This window comes from Cyanistes caeruleus, chromosome 5, assembly GCF_971803275.1.
Source record: "Cyanistes caeruleus chromosome 5, bCyaCae1.hap1.1, whole genome shotgun sequence".
In the NCBI taxonomy this organism is placed as follows: Eukaryota; Metazoa; Chordata; class Aves; order Passeriformes; family Paridae; genus Cyanistes; species Cyanistes caeruleus.
In genome coordinates, this window is record NC_141705.1 from 30,929,659 (window position 1) to 30,955,103 (window position 25,445).

Genomic DNA, 25,445 nt, shown 5'->3' on the forward strand with positions numbered 1-25,445 from the left:
CAACTAGTGTTCAATGCCCCCACAAATAAGTACACTTGACATCTGGTAAGTAATCTCTAGTTTTCTAGTTACGAGTCATCTTTTTAGGTGTTAGGTATTGATTCATCAGTATGCTCATGAGAATTTGCTTACAAATGGAGGATTTCTCATTTGATTGATACAGTAATCATAACTAAAGAGAGTAAACATAATTTTATGGTACCAAAACTCTTTGCCTTCTTGATTCTCCTAGCTTTAAAATTTTACTCAAAACCAGACAAGTTCAGAAATGTTTCTCTGTATGGCCTTGTGTTTAATTTGATACATTTGCAAAGGGTAATAAAATTTGTTTAACAGGTACTGATCAATGTAGAATCCCCTCTGGAAACACGAGCAGAAATAAAGTCTGAATAAATAAATGGATACTTTGTAAGTTAATAAATCTGACTTTGTCAGAACAAGGATGAAAATGTCTTTTGATGTCACTGGATCCCAGATGCTTTGATTTCATGACTTTGTGAATTTGCTTTGTTCTCCTAGCATTAGCATGCCCAGAGGTATATCAGATCTTCTTTGTACACAGAAATCAGCTTGGGAGCAGCATTTCTGTTGGCAGTAATTAAGTGCTATTGTGTATACAGCTACCTGGTGCTGTAACATGAACAGCAGTATTAGCCTGATTTCCAGTATTCCTCAGCATGCTACCTGCCTTTTGATAGATATCAGTATCTTTCCTTGTTCAGAGCTGGTCTGGAAACTGTCATTGCTAACCAGCAGCTTCTGCAACTGAAAACATTTTGGAGACTGAAAGCTTGAACCAAAATTGCAGTAGTCCAAACCACAGCCATGCACAAATAACACACACATGTGCTAAACAACAATTTTTTGTCATGGGTTGGTCATGAGCCAGAGTTGCTGTGGAACACAGCTGTAACTGCTTCTTACTGGAGGATAGGACTATTCTCTTGGACTTGCTGGGCCTTCAGTGTTTTGCAGAAGTAATAAGAGGTAGGCTGCAGTTTCAAATTGCCCCCAAAAAGGGAGTCTGGGAGAAATGCAGTGTGTGCAGGAAAAGTATTATTGGGATACATGGAACAATTTTCCTTATTTAAGATGGTCATTAAACACTGAGATTAACAGACAAAATCTGTAATCTGTAAAATTTGATAGTTCCAAAGTATACTTGTTGCAGAACTGTCCAGGCTTTAATAGTTTGTGGAGGTCTAAACAGCTAGATCCTTCTGGATCAACAAACCAGTTTCTGAACAATTAAATGTGTTGCTGTTGTGCATAATTGGCTTCCCATGCGTCTCATTATTTTCCTTGTAGACTCTTCTTCTGCCTAAGGGGGACCTAGGTTAATCTGTCAACTCCAGTTAGTTTTGAAATTCCTGGGGCCATTTGCAGAGGAATTTCCCCTTCAGAGGCTCCCCATTTCCCAGCTAAACTACTAGACTTGCCACACTCATTGTCAACAATTCCTTAGTAGTAAGAAGACTGATAGAGAAGTTAAGAGGGACTTTGCAGTTGCTGGTGAAGCCAGGGTTCTAAAGAGCATATCCTTTTTCATTTGTGTATTTAAGAAATTCTTACAAACTTTAACAAAGAATGTAGAAATTCATCCTTTGCATTTCTCATGCAGAGGCAAGTACACGTTCTTTATAAAAATTCAATTAGATGATTTCCTTCTTTATCAATGATGTTCATAAGTAAACAAACAATTTTGGGCCTGCAAAAACCTTTGCTTGTTTGTGAATCACCTACATTTTAGTAGAAGTTTTCTTGGTCATGAAGGTAACTTAGCTTAACACAGCTCAACAATATTATGGCATAGTGTTTTGCTTAAATATTGTTTCTTATTGTAATTTTGTAATACGATGTAACTGAGTTTCTTGGGACATAGAGGCTGGTTGTGTCTTTATCTGAAGACAAAAAACTGTCCTGAATAAGGGATGGGTGACCGGAGCAATGGCTTGCCTCAGATCCTGCAAACCTTGCTCATGTAACGCAGTAAGAGAAGCTGCTTTTGCGGGTACCGAAATCCCACATGCTTGGCCCAGAACGTGCTGGCAGCTTGTTCTGCTTTCTCTAGTATTTTATAGACCTGCTGTAGTGTTGGTGCTGTGGTGCAGTCATGTTTTTTTCAGCAAGCTTTCTCTCAAATCATGATTGACTGCTCATGGTAACAGCAATGCTTGCTTTTCTTGCTCTCTCAAGGAAACATAGCTCCTATGTGGTTGTATTACAATAATTTTTGCTATTGACATAGGAGTCAACATTACATTTCCCTAATGTGGACTCATCAGGGGGTTTTTATGTCTCTCCATATCGAGCTTTAGCAACATGGTACTGTTCCTCTGTATAGCAATTATATTGCCTGTCCGAAAGCTTGACATACAAGCTGCCTAGCTGACAGAAATAAGCTGGAACTATTAAAATAACCATAAATGAGGCTGACAATGGGAGCTGTCTGCCATTGTCCCAAAAGATTTTTTGAACTGGAAGTAATCAGTTGAGTTCTAAGGCAGCGCCATCACAGATCTTCTAATTGCGAAAATTCCCCCTCGCCAACCCCCCAACTTCCTGAAAGGAAGTTCACAATCTTTGTGGACCTCAGGAGATTTATTGCTTGTCACCCAGACTACCTCGTACCAAATCATCATTTCTGGGCTCAGTATTTTATGTAGACAGTTTTGGGAACATTCGTAAAAACTGTTTCTCTTTTCTAAACAGTCTGAACACCCTGTGTTTTCTGTTCATTTGACTTGTTTTTTGTAGAAATGTGCAGAAAGTAAAGTGGCAGGAACTAGAAGTTAAAATGCAACTGTATCTAATTATTTACAATTCTCTTTTTGCCCCATTTTTTATTCTACTTTACCCATTTAAGTGCTACATTTTTCCATGTTTTAAAATATAGTCTGGTTTTGGTGTAGTTTTAACTATGCACATCTTTATTTCTAGGTATTTATACTATCTCTAGATGCTTATTTAAGGGATTGCTACTCTTAACTGTTGAACATTCTGCATTTCTTCAAATCTGTCTGCCTACCTGGTTTATAAGCTGTACATGGCAGAGGACACTAGTGACCCTTTCTCTCCCTTCACTTGAGCACAGTTCAAGTTCCTGCTGTTTGTTCATAGCACAGAAGTGATGCATAAACTGTTCTGTGTTTTAACTTTCAGGTCAAGGTTTGGGTTTGACTGCATGCTGAGGCTCTTTGGATGCCAACTTTTTGTCCCTGAAAAATATTTTAAAAGAACAGACTTGGTAACTTCTGTTAGCTTGGAAAAGTGAGACAGGTTTTACTGGACACTGACAGTGTCTGATTGTTTCACTGGCTACTCTTGCTGTTGTTCCATTAGTGTCATAGAAATTCTTTAATTTCAAATACAGTAGTTTTTTAATGAAACCTGGGGGGTTTGAGAGCTTGTACTAATATCACATTTACTTAAGATACTGCTGCAAAACTAGTTTTGGTGATATATTTCACTACATCTAGTCAGTTCAGTGAAGTTGAATTTGAAATGCAAAACATTTTATTATGATTGAAGTTTTTCTTTGTTCCATTTGGGTTGTGGGTTTTTTGGGGTTTTTTTTGTTTTTTTGGTGGGTTTTTTTTTTTTTGTTACAATTTTAAATCTGCTCTGCTGGTGATGGTTCCTCTACTCTGTTTAAGGGTGTTTAAGGGTTCTGTGTGCCTTCAATGATTCTCGTCCCCTTCCATCTCCCAGAACTTGCAATAACTGGTCCATGGAAAGAAAGCAAGCAGTGGTGGACTCTACATGTTTAAGGTCTTGCAACTGCTTCTGTTCCATCAGCTTACTGGAACTGATTTTATTTGAAACTTTCCAGGCCTTGATTTGTTAGAAAATGAGCAATTTGTCTTTGAAACAGCAACAGGACTTGCTTTCCATTTAATAGTTCTAGCTAAGCGTGATTTCTCAGCTGGTAGTACACAAGACACAACCTGAAATGTGTATAGCTTTCTATGTCAAAGAGCTATAAACAAAATTTAATTACATTTTCTGCAATCTGCCCTTATACATGCTGACAAAAGACTTGTAGTTCCAATATGATACTTTCAGCTTATTTTAAGTACTTTCTTTGTAGCTTTTCCTGAGAGAATTTTTTCTGTGCATTCTCTGAAGCTGAAATTGTAAAGTTTAGGTTTTTTCATAGCCTTTCTTATAAAGAAGAAATGTATTTATGATAAAGAAGAAATGTTACATCTATATAAAAGTGAATTAAAACCACTTTTGAATATTTATCATATAAATACATATCAATACCACTACGTATTGGATATTTAAAGAAATAAATGTGTAAAATCTGTAAAATATATGTGACAAGCATTACCTTTGAGAATGAACATTTATATTGATTATACTGTTTATATTGTATGTTAGACAATATTGTGGGGTACATGAGAAAATTCTAGGTTGGTTGATTGTTTTTGTTTTCCCCTAACATTAAAATTCAATTAACCAGGAGGCATGTAAAAGGTAAAGCACCAAATTATTTAAAAACTAAATCAGAATGTGTTAATTTGTGTTAATTTGAAAAGGAAAAAATAAACTATTTCAAACTAGACTGAATAATTATTTTTGCACATTCATATTCCTCAGACATGTTTGCAGACAGGTCACCTCACTTTGAGGTGTGCAAAACACAGCATCGATGGTTTGTTGCCAGGTTACAGCCTTTCTGCCTTTGCCTAATTAATGCTTCTGAAGAAGAGGCGAGTGAAAAGCGGTGAACATCTCTTGTTCATGTGTGATTCAAAGGCAAGCAAGAGTTGCTAAAACTTTTTGCTTTCTTTCAAGGCTGCAAGCAAGGTTTATTTACATTCTGAAACAGTACAGTTTAGTCTGTGTGAATCTTCAAATGCAAGAAGTCTGATATGAGTGGCTTGCATTGTCAGTGATAAGCTTTAAATTGCTATGGAGCTGAAGAGCAAATCATATTTCTCTGGGTGGCTTTTGCACTTTGTTCCATAGAGGCATAATCATGTAATGCTTCCTGTTCAAAGTACACATGTAGTAAAAGCAAGGAACTTTTCCAGCTCAGCTTATTTGTCAAAAATAATACTTTTCTTAAAAGAAGAGATTGTCTATACTTTTAAAAAGTTCACTCTGCCTGCCACAGGTCTTTAATATTTCAAGAGTTAGAGTGCCATGCCTCTCTTGGCATTCTGCTGTGTTTATAGAATGGATGAGCTGACATTTCACTTTTGCAAGTGGAATCTCATTCCATTCCTTCTTTTGAAGGAGATTGTTTCATGGAGTTACCAGGATGGAGATTTTGGTCTTTTCAGCTGATGTTTTATGTACTGAATAGTTTATTTTCTCTGTGGCAGGACATAAGTAAAATTTTCAGCGCTTAAGGATATTTGGTTTGTGTAAAATCAGGGCTGATGTGATATTGTGCTGTCTTTGTTTTGGTTTTACTAAGTGGTTATTTATTACACTTGAGTGATCAAATACTATTAAATATTGTTGACATTAGCATTGGATGCTATTTTAGAAGCCTGCTAGGCTTAAAGTTTAGTTGTCTCTTACACACTGGCGCTTGGTAGAGGCCTGAGTTACAGTAGCACAATGGCCTCAGGGAAAGAATAATTTTTTTCTTCAGAGTTCAATAGGTTACATGTTTCAAAACCTTCAAATTATGAAACACTTTATGATATGTAGGGTTGTGACTACTGCTTCAAGGCATTTCCCAAAGTCAGATTATAGTCGTGACCAGAAGATTCAGAAGTTATCAGAAGGAAGTTGAGAAGTTAACAGAAACACAGATAGAGGTTTTTTTTAATTGCTGTAAAAGTGGAAAAAAATCTGAGCTATGACACTGGCCACAATTAGTATTTCGGATGGGTGTAGTACTTGTAAATAGTGCACTCTAGTCTGCTGTAGTCTGTTTTATCTTGTGTGGGTAGATACCATAAATATTAAGAAATGCACTTTTTTTTCCCAAGTCACTTTCCTTCTTCCTAGCACTTCTGTCAGGAATCATAAAGTGGAAGGATAAAAACAAGTAAAAAACCCTTCTGTGTAACACACAGGAGCACACAGGGCAGCGCTTGCCAACTGTCCTCATTTGGCTGTGCCTCTAGGAGTAACTCAAGGGGAAAAGGAGGGTAAAAGAGTGTGGATATAACTCCTCTTTAAGGCATCTGGGGTCTGCATCTTTTCCTCTGCCAGATGCTCTTTCCTGGTTTCTTGTGGATGCAGGTTTTTGAGGGGTGGGGGACTGTTTTTTGTATTTTTAATCCTGTCTTCTCTGCTATAGCCTCTGAATTTATACAGCTCAGGGAAATGCTATCACATCATGGTAGGTAATAATGTAAGAAAGTAATCTAGGAAAAATAGAGCATATAAGAAGAGATGAATAGAAGTAATTTATGTTCATCTGTGTTTGATCTTGATATGTTTGAAGAACTGCACTGTCGTTAACAAAGTATTGGTTAGAATAGATGCTATTTTAAATAAAATGAGCTGCACAAAAAATCAAAAGTTGAAAATACTTTTTATATAGGCTTTATAAAAGGTCTTTTGTTTTCTGGCCTGTTCTGGCCAAGCAATTGTGGAGATTTTAGTAAAAACCAGAAAACTTTCTGTCCTGAATTGTGTGACATTAGAAGCCAAAGTATGATAGTATTATATTAAATAAGACTTTACTTGGGAAGTAGCCAAACCACTAACAAATGAGGCTGATGTGACTTTTTCTTTCTTTTAACAATAACTTAAGCAAAGTTTCACAAAATATAAAGCAGAAATTTTCCCAGCAAAACTGGCCAGTAAACTTCTGGGAGCTGGGATCCTTTGGACCCTTGTTCACCTAACTTCTGGAAAATATATATGTTGCCTATCTCGAGGTAGCAGAGATTCACGTAGTAAACTGCAGGATGTGCTGAACAACTTCATGTCTAATTTAAAAGAGTGTGCAGGCCTTAGTGATAGTTTAGCCTGCAGTGACTTGCAGTTTGTTTAGAATTCAGGACAGATGCAGTCTGGGTTGGTGTGCTGGAACTCTAGTGCCATTGAGGACAGCATGTCTCTGTCTTTATAACAGGCTTAATCCACTGGCTTTTAAAACTTTGATTTGAATTGGTTGTTTGTTGAAGGTCATATTTGATCAAAAGTCTTGTTTGTCCAATTTGTAAAACATTGCTTCCCCCCTAGCCCCCCAAATGGCTTTTAAAGCAGCTGAAGAGGCTTTTTGATTTACCCAACTTATTAGGAGTTAGATTAATTGAGTTTGTAATCAGATTTCAAGCATCATGTTCCAGGCCAGGGATTTCTTAGTTTATTTGAAATGTCATTCCCGGGGCAAATTCTGCTAAACTGCATTTTCATGCTTTGCTGAGAAATGATCGCAGGTTTTGATTTCCATTATGGAATCATTAATATTGTTAATTAGAGTTCTTATGGATAAGTATGCTTAAGGAGGATCATCCCTGGGAATTGAGACTATTATAGTTTGAGCATGTGTTAATTAGATAAAATTGGCATATATAAGCGTGTCAGATTTAAGGTGTATTTTATGCTTATTTTTAAGAGTGACTTTGGTTGTAGTGATTTGTGTTGTGGGATTTGACCTGGGGGAAGTGTTGGTTCTTGTTGAGAGTTGGGTTACTGTTTTGACTTTTTCCTCAGTTGCTGTATTCATAAACCATCCTGTTCCTCCACATTAAATTCTGTCCAAGTTATATTCTACAGTAGTCACTTAGGACTGTTGCCTTCCTGTAATGAAATTGATAGAAAAGTCTTGTTTCATCGAGTGGGAACAATATCTAGTCTAAAATTTCAGACATATGAATATTGTAAAATAAGTTCTGATGTCCTCTTGCAGATGCCTGAGAAATGTTTCATCAGAGCTCTTTTGTGCACCCCTCTGGTGGTTAGTGACTGAATTTAAATTTCTTTTTATCCTGACTACCTGAAAGGCTTCAAGATTGCACAGCCAGTCAGGTGAAAAATGCTTTTTAAATCCTCACTTCACCTTATGTTTTGAATAACAATGTTTGCAAGTCTCCAGGATTACCATACATGTGAAAGATTTGTTAGTATATTTCTCAACTTGTCTTGCTACATAAAAAGCAAATGGTGTGTAAGAGTCAAAATTAGCCAACTGCCTTAGCCTAGAGGATGGATGGATGGGAAATCTGCTGATTAAAGATATTCTGTGAATGGGAGAAGAGTTAGAGCAGAGATGGAGCTTTTACAGCATTGCAAATACAATAGAGGCAGTTAAGGGGTATTCCTTAAATGTGCCTTGCACTACTTGAAATAAAAAGAACAAATTCTTTCTAGGAGCCAAAACAAGCTGTTGAAACTGGTGGTGCGACGGCATCTTACTGATGCTTAATGGATCTAGGTGTTGGCAAGATTAAAACAAATCGACTCTTACTGGTTTTATTATTTCTGTTTAATGTAGCAGTACTGATCAGTTTTTTCTCCGTTACCTTGAGAACCACTGGAACTAGAAACCAATGAATTTATAAACTCCACAAGTGCTGAGTTCTGGCTTTCAGGCAGTACACAGTCATATGCTGCCCTAATATGTAAAATAGCCTGCTGCAGTCAACATGTGCAAAAGCAGAAAACTGAGACAAGGACCAATGGTACTTAAAGGACTGGTTCTAGACCTGTGATTTGGTATGAGAATGATTGTTATCATTGTTACAAGAAGTAATCAGTCAAATTTTTTGAGCTTGTGCTCCTTAGAAGGTGTAGTAGGCTACTGAAGTTTCAATGCAATTTTATTCATTATTGTTGCTCAGAAATTAAAAATGAAGCTATTAGTGTTCTCGTAAGCAAAATCAGGAAGGATTTAGTGTTTAACTTGCAGAAGCAGGAGAAATTTCAACTAGAGTAATGACAATGGGATGGTGTTTTGTAATTACTGATGTAAGATCAGATTGTTGCGGGGGCAGAAAAAACCTGAAGTACTTCATGTAGTTATGTGTGTTTAGTTTTGACTGTATTTTGTGACATAAAAGCTGATGTAGAACCAGAAGAAATTCAAGTTTTCATTGTCTGAGCCTGCCCTCACCCCTAGATGTGTGCTGGTAAACCACAGTATATCTATTCCATTTTATTGCTGGGTTCAAACATCAAGAAGAAAACTGAGTCATATTAATTGATTAGTCATCCTTTCCCTTGCAGCTTTGATCAATGAGGAGAGCTAGGTGTGGTGGCCTCTTCTTCATAGCCCTCAATATGTGCAGGCTGAAGGGAAATTTTTGTTCCTTACCCACTTACTTGCAATGCCTGTCTCTAGTAATCGTGGAACTGTAGAATAGTTTGAGTTTGGAAAGAATCTTTAAGTTCATCTAGTTCCAACTCTGTGCCCATGTGTAGAGACACCTTTCACTAGACCAGGTTGTTTAAAGACATGTCCAAGCTGGCCTTGAACACTTCCAGAGGTAGGCCATCCACAAATGCAACTTGCATACTCATATTGTATCTGTCTGTTGCATCTATTTTAAACTGTGTGCCTTGTGCCTTAGAAAAAAAAAAGTAAAAAAATTAAATTTCAGGAGTTAATCTGTTGATTAGTGTAAAACAGTTAGCTAGACAATTTTGCATAGCTGACTGATCATAAAATTGTTTTCCTGGGTGCTTTCTAGTTCAGATTAGAATTGTAAAGGCCACATAAAGAAAAAATTTTCACCCTAAGATTCAGGATCAGTTGAGTGAGAAACATGAGAAAAATGGAAAAATAATGAAATTCCCAGTTACTTGGACTAATGTATGCCCAGAGTGTGAGTGCTTCTGTAGGAAATTGGGACATTCTGAAAGCCAAAGCTATTCTATTGGGCAATCTGTGTTACATGATGCATCCAGTGGTCAGATCATCAGACAGATTTTAAACCTTTTATTGAACACTCTGCAAAGTCTATGTAAAATATACAGAATAAACCTTATATATGCAGATCTAATTTGAAATTTAAAATTAACCAAAAGACAAAGTTGCCCATGTGAATTGTATCATACTGTGAGTTTTCACACTTTTTGAGATACTATTTTTTTGGTGTGGTACTTTTTTTCCTTTTCATTCCTTGAGAGATGTGACTTAAGGAGTGGACATTTGAGAGCAGATACACTACAGAAGCAAAATAGGTTCAGTCATCCTTTTACTTGAGGGGAGCTTTAATAACTAGAGAGGTAGAATTTGTGTTAGGTGAGCAGATTGCAGGAAGTGAGCTTCATTTTCACAGGAGTCTCTTTTTATCTTTCTTTAGAATCAGTCACGGCTATGTTAAAATTAATCTGCCACTTCTGATGCAGCTACTGTTTAGAAAGTGGGACATGTAAAATGAAAACAGTTGCTCTTTTCAGCATGAATCACAAGCAGTAAAGCAGCATTGCTGGAACCCTTGCTAGAAGGGAATTTATACAGTCCAGTCTTCTCTTTGGTAGGACATGAAGGGTTTACACAACTTTCCAAGGCATACATAGAGTCTACCCAGACTTAAGATTAAGCACTTGTGTGCTACATCCAGCATTTAGATTTAGAAGTGAGGCCACGGTAAGTAGCAAATTTGTTTATTCTCGAGCAAGTCTCCTGGCTGAGGTAGAGTCATGTAAAAAATGTGCCATGAGTTACAAAGTAGAATCTGGGTAACTGAGTGCCCAAGGCTGTGTACATCTTTAAGAGCAAATTTATGCAGAAACTATTCAGGTAAATCCAGTGACTACTGGGTAGTATTACCTTTTTATTTTAATAGTAAAACTGTCACCAAACACAATATAAATACTGAGGCAGAGAGAGACTGGAAATGTAAAATATCAGTATTAATTAACAGCTGAATTTAGTTGTTGATGATGTTGTTCCACAAAAAAATAAAAAAGGAAATCATAAAGCGAGTAGTTTACTTTCAGGACAACTTACAGACTGCATGTAATGCATGTATATTTTGAAATTGCATTTCCCCTACTTTTTATCCCAGTTCTGTAGCCTTTGACACTGTATTAAACCAATTTCCACACTGACATCTGGTGGTAGTTCTAAAATGCTATGTTGCTTGAAATGCTATATATGGGAATTTATAGGTCTGAGCATCAATTTCAATCCCCTCCAGCCTTTCTGAAGTGATCTTATTGACGTCTTAAAATTTTAAACTGTCACGGTCAGACCTTTATGCAGCTTCTCACAAGGCAAAGAAAATAATGAATAAATAAGTAATTCCTTAATATTTTGCTCAGTCAGTATAATGTATTAAAAAAAGTGTCTATAGTTTGTGAAGGACACAACACTTAAGAGTTAATTCCTTTCCCAAAGAATTCCTGTGAAAAGAGTGACATAGTTTTATTGAGGTCCTGTTTTTACTGATGGGTGTGTGCACACACATAAATATGTATCTGTGTGAGGTAAATGAGCTCAGTAGAAGTGCCACATCATGCATACTCACATTATGTGGCTTTATGCAGAGTCCAAAACTGGCTGTCATGGTGATAGTTTGACTCATCTTGGCTCCAGTCCCGATTAGTCCTGGTGTGTGAGCATATAACAAATAGTAAGAGCCATGACAAAGCCCTGCAAAATTTCCACTGAAATGGTTGCATGGGCTTAACTCTATCCTCATCCTGACATGTATCAGGTTGATTTTAAGTTCTATTAAGAAACTGTCTCAAAACAGACACCCTGTAGGACTGGCTAGATCAGGAAAAGAAAAGTGTAAAGTTTCATTGTGCCATAGCTCCATGACTATTTAATATTCATCCCCCATCTTATGGGTTACACCATACCACATACCCTTTTGACACATGCATAATATGGCTGTACCTGTTGAGTAAGCTGCTTATAAAAGTTAAGTTGTATTTCTTCGTGCTGCATAAATTCTTTAGTCAGTTCTGGCTTAGACAATCTCCTGTAGGCTCAGCAGACAGCTTTTTGTTAAGTTTGTGAATTATATAGTAGTTCCTTATTTGGTAATTCATTTTATGTTTGTAAGGCTGAGCAGATTTTTGCCCCTATTTTTGCTGCCTTCATTTCTAGAGTAATGGCAACCATTGGTTAGTCCTACCTTGGCAAAGCTTAGCTTTGGTATAACTTGTTTTATTTTCTGTGACTTGTCTGTGTGAGCATAAATCAGCACATTAAGAAAGTTCAGCCAAATAATTCATTTGGGCGCAGAGATGAAAATGTTTCACATTTAAGTAGTTGTTCATTAATACAGATAATAGTAAAGACCTCAAGAGTTTGGCACCTAAAGAAGATAGTTCAGTATGGTATAAAACTTACTGTAATGAATAAAGAGGGTCATTCAGGACCCAAAAGATTGTGAATTACATACTTGATTTAGTCTTTTAGGCAAAACCAATTTTATGAATAGTGTTAACTGGCCTGATGTATTTCAAAAGATGTTGGAAAGGAAATCAAGTAATATATTGTTGTAAAATGTGATGCATAATTGTTGAAAACTGTTAAAATTTTTGTGGCTTCAGATTAGTCTTAATATGTTTGTGTGTGTATGTTAGCACACGTAGAATCAATGTTCATGTAGAACTTGTATTCATTTTAATTTATTCATATATTTAAACTTGTTGCTTACTGTATTTTTACACATTTCTGCATAGTTATTGAGCATTTTCCATTTATCTTTCTTCCTATAAAACAGGTATTATTGAGACTGCAGATCATCTGGATCGTGAGACTACTTCACATTACTGGCTTACCGTTTACGCAACAGACCAAGGCGTTGTGCCTTTATCATCCTTCATTGAAATCTACATAGAAGTTGGAGATGTTAATGATAATGCTCCTCAGACCACAGAACCAGTTTATTACCCAGAGGTCATGGAAAACTCACCTAAAGATGTATCTGTCATTCAGATTGAGGCATTTGATCCAGATTCGAGCTCAAGCGAAAAATTAACCTACAAGATTACAAGTGGAAATCCACAGGGATTCTTCTCAATAAACCCCAAAACTGGTAAGCACAATACAGTGTTTTATTTTATGTATTAATAAATTAATGTATTTGCATAAATGCACAACCCAGGTGAAATAAAAAGCTTTGGTTTACCACTGAAAACATGCTTTCACAACAGCTGGAGTTCAGCTGTTGTCTTGAGCTGTGTCAATATTAGTAAGTTATAAAAACATGTAGAAAAGGATATGAGAGTAAAGCACTTGGTTCAAAGTACTTGACATCTGTATCAGGCATGTTTTGTGAAGGCTTACTTCTGAGTAGCTCCACTCTACACTGGTCAATGTCCATGCATTTTTATAGTGCAGTAAGTATACCGTAAAAATCCATATTTTAGTTTAGTTTCATCCAAGTTGTTTTAGTTGTCTTCAAAGTTTCATGCATAGTGTTTTTGTTAGGCCTTTTTAATTTTTTTGCGGGGGAGATGGGAGGGGATGTCACCTTAGTCTAGGAAAAATAAGCCATTTAATACCTGCACACTCATTTGTTCCACAGTCTAAAGATACATTCTTTGTAATTAACTATTTGGTGCTGCTAGAAATACATAATCTGGAGGATTATTTTCATGCAATGAAAAGAAAGAGTCTGAGTTCATTGGTCATTTGGGAAGCTTCAGAAAAAAACCTGAGGTTTTTACAAGGGAGTACAAACACAAGAACTTCTTATTAACTGAATTGCAGATACTGAAAGGTGTGTAGGACAGACAGATGGAAAGTAAAATAATCAGTCTTAACTGAAGCTACACAGTAATCTTGAAAATATTTTAAGGGTTGCCTACCATCCCTTCCTTCTGAATGTGGAGAAAGTAATACATGTACTGGATGTTTTTCCCACAGTTTATGCCTAGAAAAGAGCTTGTTGGTTTTTTTTTTTTTTTGCCAGGTTGTGCCCAGCTTATCTTTTTATATATTTTGCTTAGGTATTATTTCACAGCAAAAATTATGAGAGATGCTTCTGATTCACTCAACCAGATTTTTTTTTTTTCCCTCACAATTCAGAGAGTTTGAGATTAGAGGTCCTGCAGAGATGTAGAAAGTAATCTATTACAAACCCAGGAAGCACAAGGGAGCAATAGAAGCTTTATTAATTTACCTATTGTCCATTTATGGAAGCAATCCCAGGAGATTTAAAGGAACACATATGGAGTGAAAAAAATGTGTTTTGGAGGCTGTGGCTTTCATTTTGTTTTGTAGTTCTTTCAGCTCAGGGTATGAAAGACTTGTGTGCTTTATCAATTGTAATTGCTGTGTCAGCAAAGCTCTGAGTGCAAACACAGGTATGTTATTTGAGTTATTTCTGCCAATAACTTCTTTGTCAGCATGTGCTGCATCTGTGAAAACACTGCCAGGAGGGACATCTGAAACAGCTATAGAAACAGAAGGTATTTAGTATAGTTAAAGCATTCATCTAAACACTATATTTACAAAATGTTGGTTTTAGAGAAAAGGGAGCCTGAGAAGTAAAAAAGAAAAATTCAACCACAGTCTTCTAAAGTGAATGCAGAAAGTGTTTGTGTGCTTTATTTCTATTTGCTTTACTCTATGTCTCTGTTTTCTCTCATTTTACGTGATGTAAAAGGAAAAAAAATCTGCTTTTTTTTAATCTGCTTCCTTGTCCATTCTGATTTTGAAAAGTACTTTTCAAAAGCCTGCCACTTTAATTTTTTTTGTTTCTCAGTATAATACTGATAAAATGGAAATAAAATTGCCTGTGAGTTGGGTGGACAAAAGTGAGTGACTATAGTATTCAAATTGCAAAGGAACATAAATTCTACCTCCATTCATTTCATCATTGCTGTATAACTGGCCAGTTATTTTTGGTTATTGTTTCCATAAATATTCCTGCAGGTCAGGAATGTTCTCTTCCTCTTTCTTCTGTTCTTTTCCTCCCCTTTCCGTCCCATGTATCAGCAGATGACATTTTCCCAAACTGTGTTTTGAAAAAAGACACTTCTGTACCTCCCTTGCCAAACTTTTGACTTAAAGAAATATCTTTATTCCTATTTAATGGGTAGAAGGATTAGGGCACTGGGAGATTGTGACTTGTCTTCATCCAGAGTTTGCAGTTTCCCATGTCAGTAGCTTACTGTGGTCTCATTTAGGTTAGAAAGGGACCTTGAGAGAGAGAGCTCAACACACTGGCTGGTGAAGTGATAAGGAATACTTAATAGAAGAGAAATAAAGATTTTCTGTCAAGAAAGTTTCTTACCTGCCTTTATTGTAGCATGCATACAGTAGAAGCAAGCATCATGATCCTCAGTCCTTCTCAGCTTGGTGTTCAAGAAAATAAGCAAAAGGGCAACTGGAAATAATTAAATCATTATATTACAGAACACAAGCACTGGGAATAAGAAAATGTCCCTCTGATTTACATTCATCAGAAGAAAATTATTTTTTTCCATCAATATAATTAAAAGTGCAGGTTTAGGTATTCACCTTTCATGTGCCATTCATATCACCCTTTACTGGTGTCTATTACTGCTAAAATTGTAATGCTAGATAGACATGCTTCTAGACAGACGTCTTAAGCATAGTGAAAGAGAAAAGGTGGGCAGAGGAGAGAAAGGAAACTTGTTCCTAGAGTGCACTCAGATAATTTAATGGATATTAAAAAGCTAACTCATATATGTTGTCTTCCCATGAAATAGGACCCTGAGTTTCATTGCTCTGATGTGCCATACTGCCTGTCCTGTACATGACCAGTCTGAAACTGTTAGTCTGCAGTGGGCACTAACATAGTGGATGAGTTTCGACTGAGGTTATCAGGTTCATAAGTTCTCAAGTCTCTCTTCTGTCTATTAGATATCAAATATATTTAGTCTGAATAGATCTTACTTGGTGTGAAAGTGTTTTCAATAGAATTGGCATGTTAAGGAGCTGTTAAAACACTTTAAAAGACACTGGTTATTGTTCTAGTTATAACACAGTGTATTTAATGTTTCTCAATCAATTAAAAGAGGGCTCAGCTGAAGAGTTCCTTTGACTAGAATTGGAGAGATCAAGCCCTGTCTTGTTTGTTCTTGTGTGTATATATTATTCTTGTTGTACCTTGTGAAGTTACACACCTTAGGCTATTTGTCCAAGGAAGAGAAACCTTCCCCAGAGCCCCAGGTTTAGCTTCAAACCACAGGGGAGATAGGGCTGGAATACAAATCAAGTCTTTTTAACTGTGTGCTGTTGTAACATTGAAAGTGAGAGTATGTGTTAAGTATGTGCTGGTTTGCATCCCCAAAGGTGAGTGGAGGACTGTAATGGCATTCAGTTCAAGTCAGCTAAAAGCTAGTGTTGGGATTCTTAAAATATGTGGTGAGTGTTAAAAATATGTTTCAGGTGGTAATGTGTTATTATCTCTTCTCCTGGTCAAGGATCCATTGTTTCCTTTCTCTTTATAAAATCTAATGCTATGGTATTTTGGTCCATGGCTAGAATTCCCACACATAGTAGTAATACAGATTATAAATAGAAACAACCTACACATAACCTGTATCAAGTGAAACACTGCATTCTGTTCTCTTGATGCAGCTAATGTGTTTCTAGAATTTTGTGGACTCCAGACTAAGATGTCTGTGTCTTAATGCAATAATCTTGAATTTTGAGAAACTCACTGACATGGATCTTTGTAGGTTATAGTTCATCTTTCACAAAAAGAGATTTCTTTTCACAATGAGAGGTATTGACTGACTGATGTGTGTCTCAGAAATGCTACTGGCTTAAGTAGTGTCTGCAGGCTTCTAATTGCAATCTGTTTCCAAGTATCCCCTTCAGTAAATCTTCACTGACACTTAAAAACAACTTTTATATTTCAAATAATTATAAAGTAACTTAAGGAAACACTACTGAGTTTTTCTTTGCACCCTATTTCACTTCTTAGAACAGTGTATATAACATGCTACATCACAGCACATTTTGTAACCTTTTCACATATACTTGATCTCTCATGAAAGCAAATGAAATAGGATTTTATTTATCTTTGGACTTTCCATTTAATGAAAAAAAAGTGCTGTACATATGAGCTGTCCAGGTTGAATATAAATAGTTATCATAATAATATTTGCCAGAAGGAATGAGAGCAAAGATTTAATTCCAGAACTTTCATGTTCAATCTGAACATAACTGTAGACCAACATGCAAATTATGATAACTACTTTATATCTGCTTAACTTCTTGCAACATAGCTTGTAATTAAATATAGAAGTAAATTGACAAAGTGGAAGAGTTGCAACTCGTGTTGATAGGTTTAGGTGGAAAGAGTTGAAGTTGCACTATTTGATGGCTTTTCTGAACACATATCCTGGGACTCTGTGGTTAATCTCAGCACTTAACACTAGAGCTATTGCACTGAGGCTCAGAAAAGATTTGCACATTTAGCAACACTCATGTACAACAAAGCATTATATAGCAGTAAACAAGTTCTGGGATTTGTGCCTTGGAGCTCAAAATACATATACAGTGCTTTTATAAGCACATGTAATATATAAGATATGTATAACAGTGGTTTATTATTATTTCTGTATCTTGCAGGTGTGGTTTATTCGCTTGTGAGCTATTTGGGTACTTGTAGAACTGAAAAGTTTTACATGTCATAGATGTAAACTCCATGGCTATATTTACAAAACACAACTGATAATTTTAATGTTTAGAATAAACTACTCAATGTTTCTGTTTTACATGAACATGGTCATATTGAGTAGAAAAATTTATAATTTTCCTCATCTTTGCACTTTTCATATTAAAATATCTTAGTTTACTCTTTTGCTTTTGAAAAGTGTTGGAAGGATGATACTTGATAGCAGGATTGCTTTCTTAGAGAAAGTGGAACAGGTAATTAGTATGGCATCTACAAGTAGTAGCTGATGATACCATTGTATATAAGTGTACATTTATGAGTTGATGAATTACGATTTTATAATTTCTAATCTATTTTTATTTAGAAATTATATATTTAGAAATGGATCTGTTAGTACCTATTCGAAAGAGTTATTGTATTCATTTTACTAAAAGCTTTCAATCAAACCATGTAATTTCTTTCTGTTTGAGAAGGGTAGGACATGCATTAAATATGAGCTTTTTATTGCACCCAGTAAGAATTGTAAGGGTAGTTTGCAAAGTATCTCCCCAGTTTAAAATGTCTGCTTACAGTTCCCCAGAATGACATTGTCCATCAAATTAATTTCCTATCGTTGTTTCCTGTTTTGTATTTTTCTTCTAGCATTACTTTTTAAATTGTGGGATGGCAAACATCATGTGAAATTAGAAGAAAGGTATTAACTTTTAAATGAATAACAATAACTCAGCAAGTCATATATAAAACATTGAGATTGAAGAGCTAGGGAGAACTTCCTTAATTGCTGTAGACAACTAGAGACATTAGACTGAACTGTCTCTAAAACTGAATTCCCTGAACTCTGTATCAGTTTCCATATGGATTAAATAGTTTTGTTATACCATGTTTTTTAAATATCTGCTGCTCAGTGTTACAGGCTCATATGATGAATATCTTAAATATTGCTGAGTTAAGGTGCCTGAAAGAAGGTTATGCTGCTTTGTAAGAGGCAGCATGTACACTAGAATGGCAAAATCTGCATTTGCAGAGGAAAAGGAGCTCCAGCTCTCTTTAGTATTACTGAGCAAGAAAATGGAATCCTAACCAGGTATCCATATAGGGTCCTTATACTCTTTTTGTATTACCTTGCGCATATGTTCAGGCTAGAAATAATTTCTGGTCTTTTGCCCAGTTGGAACGCTTCTTTCCACTTGCCCAGAACTTCTGTTACATTTGTTGTGCCAACCAGATTTGGCTTGTGGAAGGAATCAGGTCTGGGTAGCAGAAAACACTTTCTTGAGAAGTTATGCCTTACCTCAGAAATTTAAACCAATAATAGCAAATGAGGAAGAGAGGTGCTTAATATTGCTCCAAGTAACAATTTTGACTGAGATTGGCAGGAATGCTGATTGCAAACGATTATTGCATTCTATAGATATAGAATAGAAATAGATTGCATTCTATATTTTTAATAAAACTTGGTATGAAAGAGATGCATACTTCTGGAAACTAGACTTGGGTTCACAACCTGGACAGGAGGACGCCAGAATTAATTTTGAGTTGTTAGTTTTCCCATACTTAGGTTTTTCAGGTATAAAATAGAAATAATTGCATGACCTAATTACTTGGGAGTGTTGTAAAGATATATTAATTTATGTATGAAGCACTGTGGTATTATTATGAGAATGTTTTGGACATACTTTTGAGGAAATTAGTAATTTACAGTGTAGGAGGTAGTCCATTTAGATAAGGATATTAGTTAGGGAATTCAGCAGAAGCTTTGAATAATTGCCCTTTCAGAATATAACTGTATCCTGTGCATTTTACACAGTAACCTTTAAAGCGGTGTGTGTGTCTGTCTGATTTGGAGACTGAAGTGAAGTAGGAAATGGGTACAGCTGCAAACAACTTCCATGGGTTTCCGATAACATTGGAGAATTACTTAGTGAGGAAATGAAGGGTCAGTGACCACAGAGTAGTACTGGCTTCATTTTAACAATGGTAATCTTTGTTGTTTAACTACTTGTGGTTTTTAATCCCAATTGATGTAATATTTTTTGGAACTTTGATAAAACCAAAGTGTTAGTATATTGCTCACTTACGTGATTTAAAATTAAATAAAAATCAAAATGCTGAATTTTTTTGTGTAACTTCTGTAGCTGGTAAGCAATGCCAGGCTCGAGTATTGTTCACTTATGTCACACAGCTTGAAGTGTATGTTGTATGCCTCCATGTCCTCAAGTGTTTACCTGTGACATGAAGAGAAAGTAAAGTATTTGATTCTACTCTCTCTATAACAGTTTTTTTTCTTTACTGAAAATATTACCAGAATTAACCCAGATGTTTGTAAAAAGAGTTTAATTCTGCAAAAAGCTACTTTGATTTTCCTTCTTAGAAGCACTTGAAGTGCTAGGTCTTTTTTGTAACTGTGAAGACAAGTTCATATCTGAAATTTCTAACAATATTTTCATATCCATTCACTTTACACTATTTAGAGATTTAGCATTTACAAATACAGAAATTTTGCTATCATAGAGGCAGCTATTGTAGAAATTACTGGAAAGCATTTCTGTACAGAGCACTTCTTTTAAATCTTGCGGGGGGGATTGATTTATTTATTTTATTTGTTCTCTTACATGTCATTGGAAAAAAAAAAAAAAAGTGGGAAATAAATGGGAAGCACAGTAGTCCTTTCCTTTTCCTTTATTTGTCCCTGGAGCTACATAAAAACTTCAGGTCGTGCTCTGCATGATCTGTGTTGTAAACCAAGAGTAAAAGAAAGTGAAGTCCTCTTTCAGTTTCCCCATGTTCTGATGCAGCAGTCATGGAAATGTGTGCTTGGGTTGGAAGAGACCTTAAAGCTCATATGGTTCCAATGCCTCTGCCATGGGCAGGAATACCACCCACTGGATCAGATTACTCAGGGACACATTCAGGGTGGTCTTAAGCACTTCCAGGAATGGGGCATCCACAGCTTCTCTGGGAAACCTGTTCCATTTCTTTACCACCCTCTGAGTAAAGAATTTCTTCCTAACATCTAAATCTTCCCTCAGTCCCTCTCCTTTGTCCCATCACTATCTCCCCATGTGAAAAGTTGCTCTCCTCTTTCAGAAGCCCCCTTTAGGTGCTGGAAAGCTGCTATAAGAACTTCCCAGAGCATTCTCTTCTCCATGCCAAGCAATCCAAACCCTCTCGGTCTGTCTTCAGCTCCTTGTTGTGGCCCTCCTCTGGACCTGCTCTAACAGGTCCATGTATTTCTTGTGCTGAGGACCAGCTCCAGAGCTGGAATGCAGCATTCCAGGTGAGGTTTCACCATAGCAGTGTAGAGGAGCAGAATCCCATTCCTCAACCTGCTGGCCATGCTGCTTTGGATGCAGCTCAGGATGTAGCTGACCTTTTGGGCTGCAAGGGCACATTGCAGGGTCATGTCCAGCTTTTCATCCGCAAGAACACCCGGGTCCTTCCTTGCAAGGCTGCTCTCAGTTTATCTCCCGGTCTAGACTCATATCTGGGGTTGCCCTGACCCAGCACCTTGCACTTGCCGAACTTCTCATGAGCTTACCTCTCAAGTTTGTCCAAGTCCCTCTGGATGCCATCCAGTCCTTCTGTTGTGTCATCTGTGCCTCTCAGCTTTGCAGACTTGCCAAGGGTACATTTGAAATGGTAATGGAGCCAGACTCTCCCTGTGTCATATGTTCTTTAGAGCTGGACTACATAAGATGCAAAATTGTAATTCTAGTCAAAGAAGAGCCAGTGATCAGATACTGTTGTGAGCCACTTGCAAAGTCCCACATTCACACGTGCTTTCAAAGCTAATAGGCTTTGCTTAGTAGGATCTCTGAGTAGTGTAACTTTTAAGTTGGGTATATAACAACACTATAACATTAGTATTGATTGATTTCATAATAAGAAAAGATTCCTCAGAATTCGTGCCTTGATTCACATCAGCTTGGCTTGATTTTTTTTTTTTTAATCAATGAAAATAGATCAATCCCAGAAAAAAGCCATTCTATATGAAGCAATTTTTCTCTCTGAAAAATTCACAGTAGAGCCGCAGTTCAAGGACTAACGAGAAATGAGCTATAAAATTGTTCCTCAGTTTTGCTGAGAGCCAAGACAAGATCTTTGACAGCAGTTTGCCTGATCATCTCTCTTATGATCATTGCATAAAGTTCTTTATGTATGTGGTTCAGTTACAAAAGCAGTTCCTTTTAAATCAGTACATAAGGCTGCAGTGCACTTATTCTAATATTCTAATTAATTAATTATTCTAATATAAATATTCTAACTTATTGTAAATGTAGGATATAACATACAATGAAAAACAAAGGAAAAAGGGAAGAGGTGGCTGCATTTTATAAATCTCCAAATTCTCACTTAGAAATTAATATTTTGGGGTTTAAATGTATATGGAGTTCAGAGTACTATAAAGAAAGTTTATGTCAGGTTTGAAAAGATCTTTCAAGCTGATGTGTGATTTTCTGGTGATAATTCTGTACTAAGTTACTAAAAATGATATATCTCAAAATGAGATTAAAAAATGAGAGTTGGACATTAACTTAGAGTTAATTACTGAAGGCATTTGAGCTTTGAATTGGTGTGGCATTTGAAGGCGAGAATATTTTCACAGAGTAAGCAAAAAGGTAACAATTTATAGTGTTCTGTTGATAGTACGATCAAAGTTCATTCTAGAGGAAATGTGTCATCACTTACTAGTTTCCTTAAAATAACCATATGTGAGTTTTGTTGTTTAATCTTTCATTCAAAATTATTTTAGCTATTTGCTATTATTTATTAAATACATTTTTTTTTATTTTATCCTACACTGCTTTTGATTTACAGTTCTGGGTTTTATCTTTTGTATGACAGAAAATAGCAAAATAATATGAATGACAGTGAAACTGGACTTAGGCTAAATGCTTTAATGCACTGAGAATGCAGGATCATAGACATTTTAATGTAGCTATTTGGGTGTTTGTTGTTAATTATATAGTTCTTTCCATTATCTCCCAAATAATTTTACTGCTAAAATTATTACTGCAGAAAAAGCTAATGCTACTGTCTTTGTAAATCCAGACTAAAAATAAAGTAGTCAGTGACTAATTAGAGTATACAAAACTACATGGTTTACTTTTAGTTAGATATGTTTGTGGAATTTTCTACAATGATCAATAAACACTGATTTTACACTTCATTTGACATCTAGTTGAAATTGAAGCTCTACGGTGTTTGTCGTATTGGATGGCTTAGCTATTTGTGTAAACTATGTTTTCTTCCTTATGCTGTACATAAATAATCTTTGGTGGGTTGCTCGTCTTTGCTTCGTGCTAAGACAACAAATATGATTAATGAGTACTCTGCTCAGCAAATTCCAGGATGCTGTTAAAATAGTTCAGGTAAGTGACTCAACTTCAGATGTGCACCTTGCACTTATACTTTATAGTAGTAGGACTGAGTAGTTGAATTGCCTGGTTACAGATAAACACGGTGCCTGGCGGTATGAAACATTAGCCATAGGATGAAGTAACCTACTTTTTGATCCTATATACAAAGCTAACAGTCTGTCTTGGTAACAAGCAGTAAGCTAATAAACACTGAGCTGGACTTGATCCTTGTGTGTCCCTTCCAACTCAGCATATTCTGTGATATTACTGTAGTTCAATAGATGTGCTGCACCCTGATGGACAGGGTGTTACCCCTTATTTGATGCAGTCCTGACTTGGGTAGGACTGAGATCTGAACTATTGCTTGACTTTTCATGTAGTACTATTCAAAGGGCAAGAATTATTCATCTGGGACAAATGTGCCAACCGTGTTTTTTGTGGATGAAATCTGGAGCATATGCACCAGCATTTGAAACAGGAAAGAAGAAATACCTAAGTAAAAAGAAAAGGTAATCTGAAGAGCAAATAGAATGTGACGTTCTTAACGTGTTTCGGACTTTTCAGTCTGGAGTTTACTTAGCTGTCTGTACACTGTGGGAGTGTCCTGTTGGCTTTTTCTTGGATGGTTATACATGGGAATTGAAGGGGAAAAGGCACCAAAACTGTGAAAGACTGTGCTAGTTGAGTGCCATCATGCTATGCTTAACAGAGAGAGAGTAGTGACTTCATCAGAGTGTACTGCAGTAGGTCTCCATTTTAATTTTTCTAAAGCTAGGGTATTGTAACTCATTTGTGTTATTACCCTGATCAGGAAGTTTATATATGAAGTGAAAAATAAGTCCAGACTATCCAGAAAAGTCTAGCCACAGGCTGTGAGCTCTGCTAGGCAGAGTGAATCTTTGTTCTACCTAAACAGCTGCATAGCAAAAAAAGGTAAAATTCCAGAGGCCAGAGAGAGCAAGAAAGTAACAGCAGAGCTAATGGAGAGAGTATATGGCTAGGAGAATTAAAAGAGGAACCCAAGCTCTCAATCTTTCTTGAAAAGTGGTTCATTTTTGAGGCCTTTACTGAAAGAACTTCTTCAAAGTAATGATTGCTTTTGAATGTAGTACTTGAGCAGAAGAGGCATTTGTAGCCATTTAAGGTGTTAAATGATATTGCTAGTTTCTCTTAGGACTGTATATTTACAATCCTATTTCAGCATTAGAAAATTAGTGGTGACAATTCTGTTGCTGGTTTCAATGAGAGTTATTAAGGTGCTTAGAACAAGGAAGAGTTTAGGAATGAAAATCAAGTGAAATTGCTAAGGAATTATCTTTAAGACTATGTAAACCGAAGTTCAGTTCCTTTATGATATACTTGCTCCATTATGATAGCTTGTTAGCAATATCTTGGCTTTTTTTTTTTTTTTTTTTTTTTTAGCTCAGCAGTCTGCCTTTATGGTGATGTATGACAGTGGTGATATATTAGACTTTCTAGCTTATAATAGTCATCATCACTCGTTACATGGCTAGTAAGCCAGAGTTTATTTTTTGACAGCTGCAAAGCTGGAATCTCTTCTTCAATCCCTCTGCTATTAATTTTTATTGATCTGCTTTTATTCACTTGTTCATTTGGTTTGGTTGTGAAGCCGTTTTTTGGCTTATGTAGAAAACAAGATTTGACTACAGTCTTGCTAAAAGCTTATCTGAACATCTTTAGAGAGAAAATGTGGACCTTTTCTGATGGTCACTGATTGTACGGTAAGTTAGGTGTAAAACACAGCTTGAAATCAGTTGAAAGAAGACTGAAAAAAATAGTCATCTTTATGTGTCAGTGATGAAATAATCATGGATTATTGTTTTATCAGTTATTTTGTTCATATTTTGGGAAGTGCTGAGAATGGAAATTTAAAATGATGTCATAAGAGATCTTTCAGACAGTGAGACTTGATTATATATCTCGCTGTATTATGAGAGATGTCTAAGACATGGCTTGATAACACCTAGTACTTCTGTGAGGAAGAAACTGCTGATGGCTGTGAACTTCTCAGTCTGTCATACAGAAGAAAGATATGTTCCTCTGTCTAGAAGGGAAAGCTATGTTGAATTGGATATAATACACTACTTCTTAAATGAGGAAATCCTGCCTTGAAGTGAGACAATATCTCTACCACTCGAAGAGACATAACTGATCTCCAATTTAAGATTATTTGCTGTAATTTGCTCGGTGCTCTCGGGCTGTGTTATGCAGTAGTTAACCTGATTACCAGTACAGCCATAGGTGAATTTAAAATTCCTTCAAATCTTAGGCTGATTTACACATTAAGATCTGAAGGTATAACAATATGTTAAAATTAAGAAAAGAAAACCCTTTAACATCCACTAGTAATTTGTTGGTTTTAGGGTTGAAGTGGGGGAATGAGAGCTAAAATAATAAATTGACTAAGTTGCAGTAATCATGACTGAGAGTTTAAGTGATAATTGACTGATGCAGTCCAGAGAAACCATTTCTGCTGGTTAGTTATGGTTTGCGTTTAACACAGAGGACAAAAAGCACATTGTCCAAATATGGCCTCCCTCATATTTAGTTTATGACTTATATCTGTTGAAGTTAGTGCTAA

The 25,445-nt window shown here is 36.2% G+C and overlaps 1 protein-coding gene across 12 annotated transcripts in view; it reads left to right on the forward strand.

The window, feature by feature from the left end:
• The window catches only part of FAT1 (FAT atypical cadherin 1), a 105,456-nt gene that overhangs the window by 24,710 nt on the left and 55,301 nt on the right, over positions 1-25,445 (forward strand). For all 12 annotated transcript variants that reach the window (XR_015286535.1, XM_086887978.1, XM_086887983.1 and 9 more), the window contains exon 3: positions 12,606-12,920. Coding sequence is in view for 11 of the 12 variants with exons in the window: in XM_086887978.1 (XP_086744104.1) it covers positions 12,606-12,920 (315 nt within the window). In the remaining variant the exon portion in view is untranslated. The remainder of the gene's footprint in view (positions 1-12,605; positions 12,921-25,445) is intronic.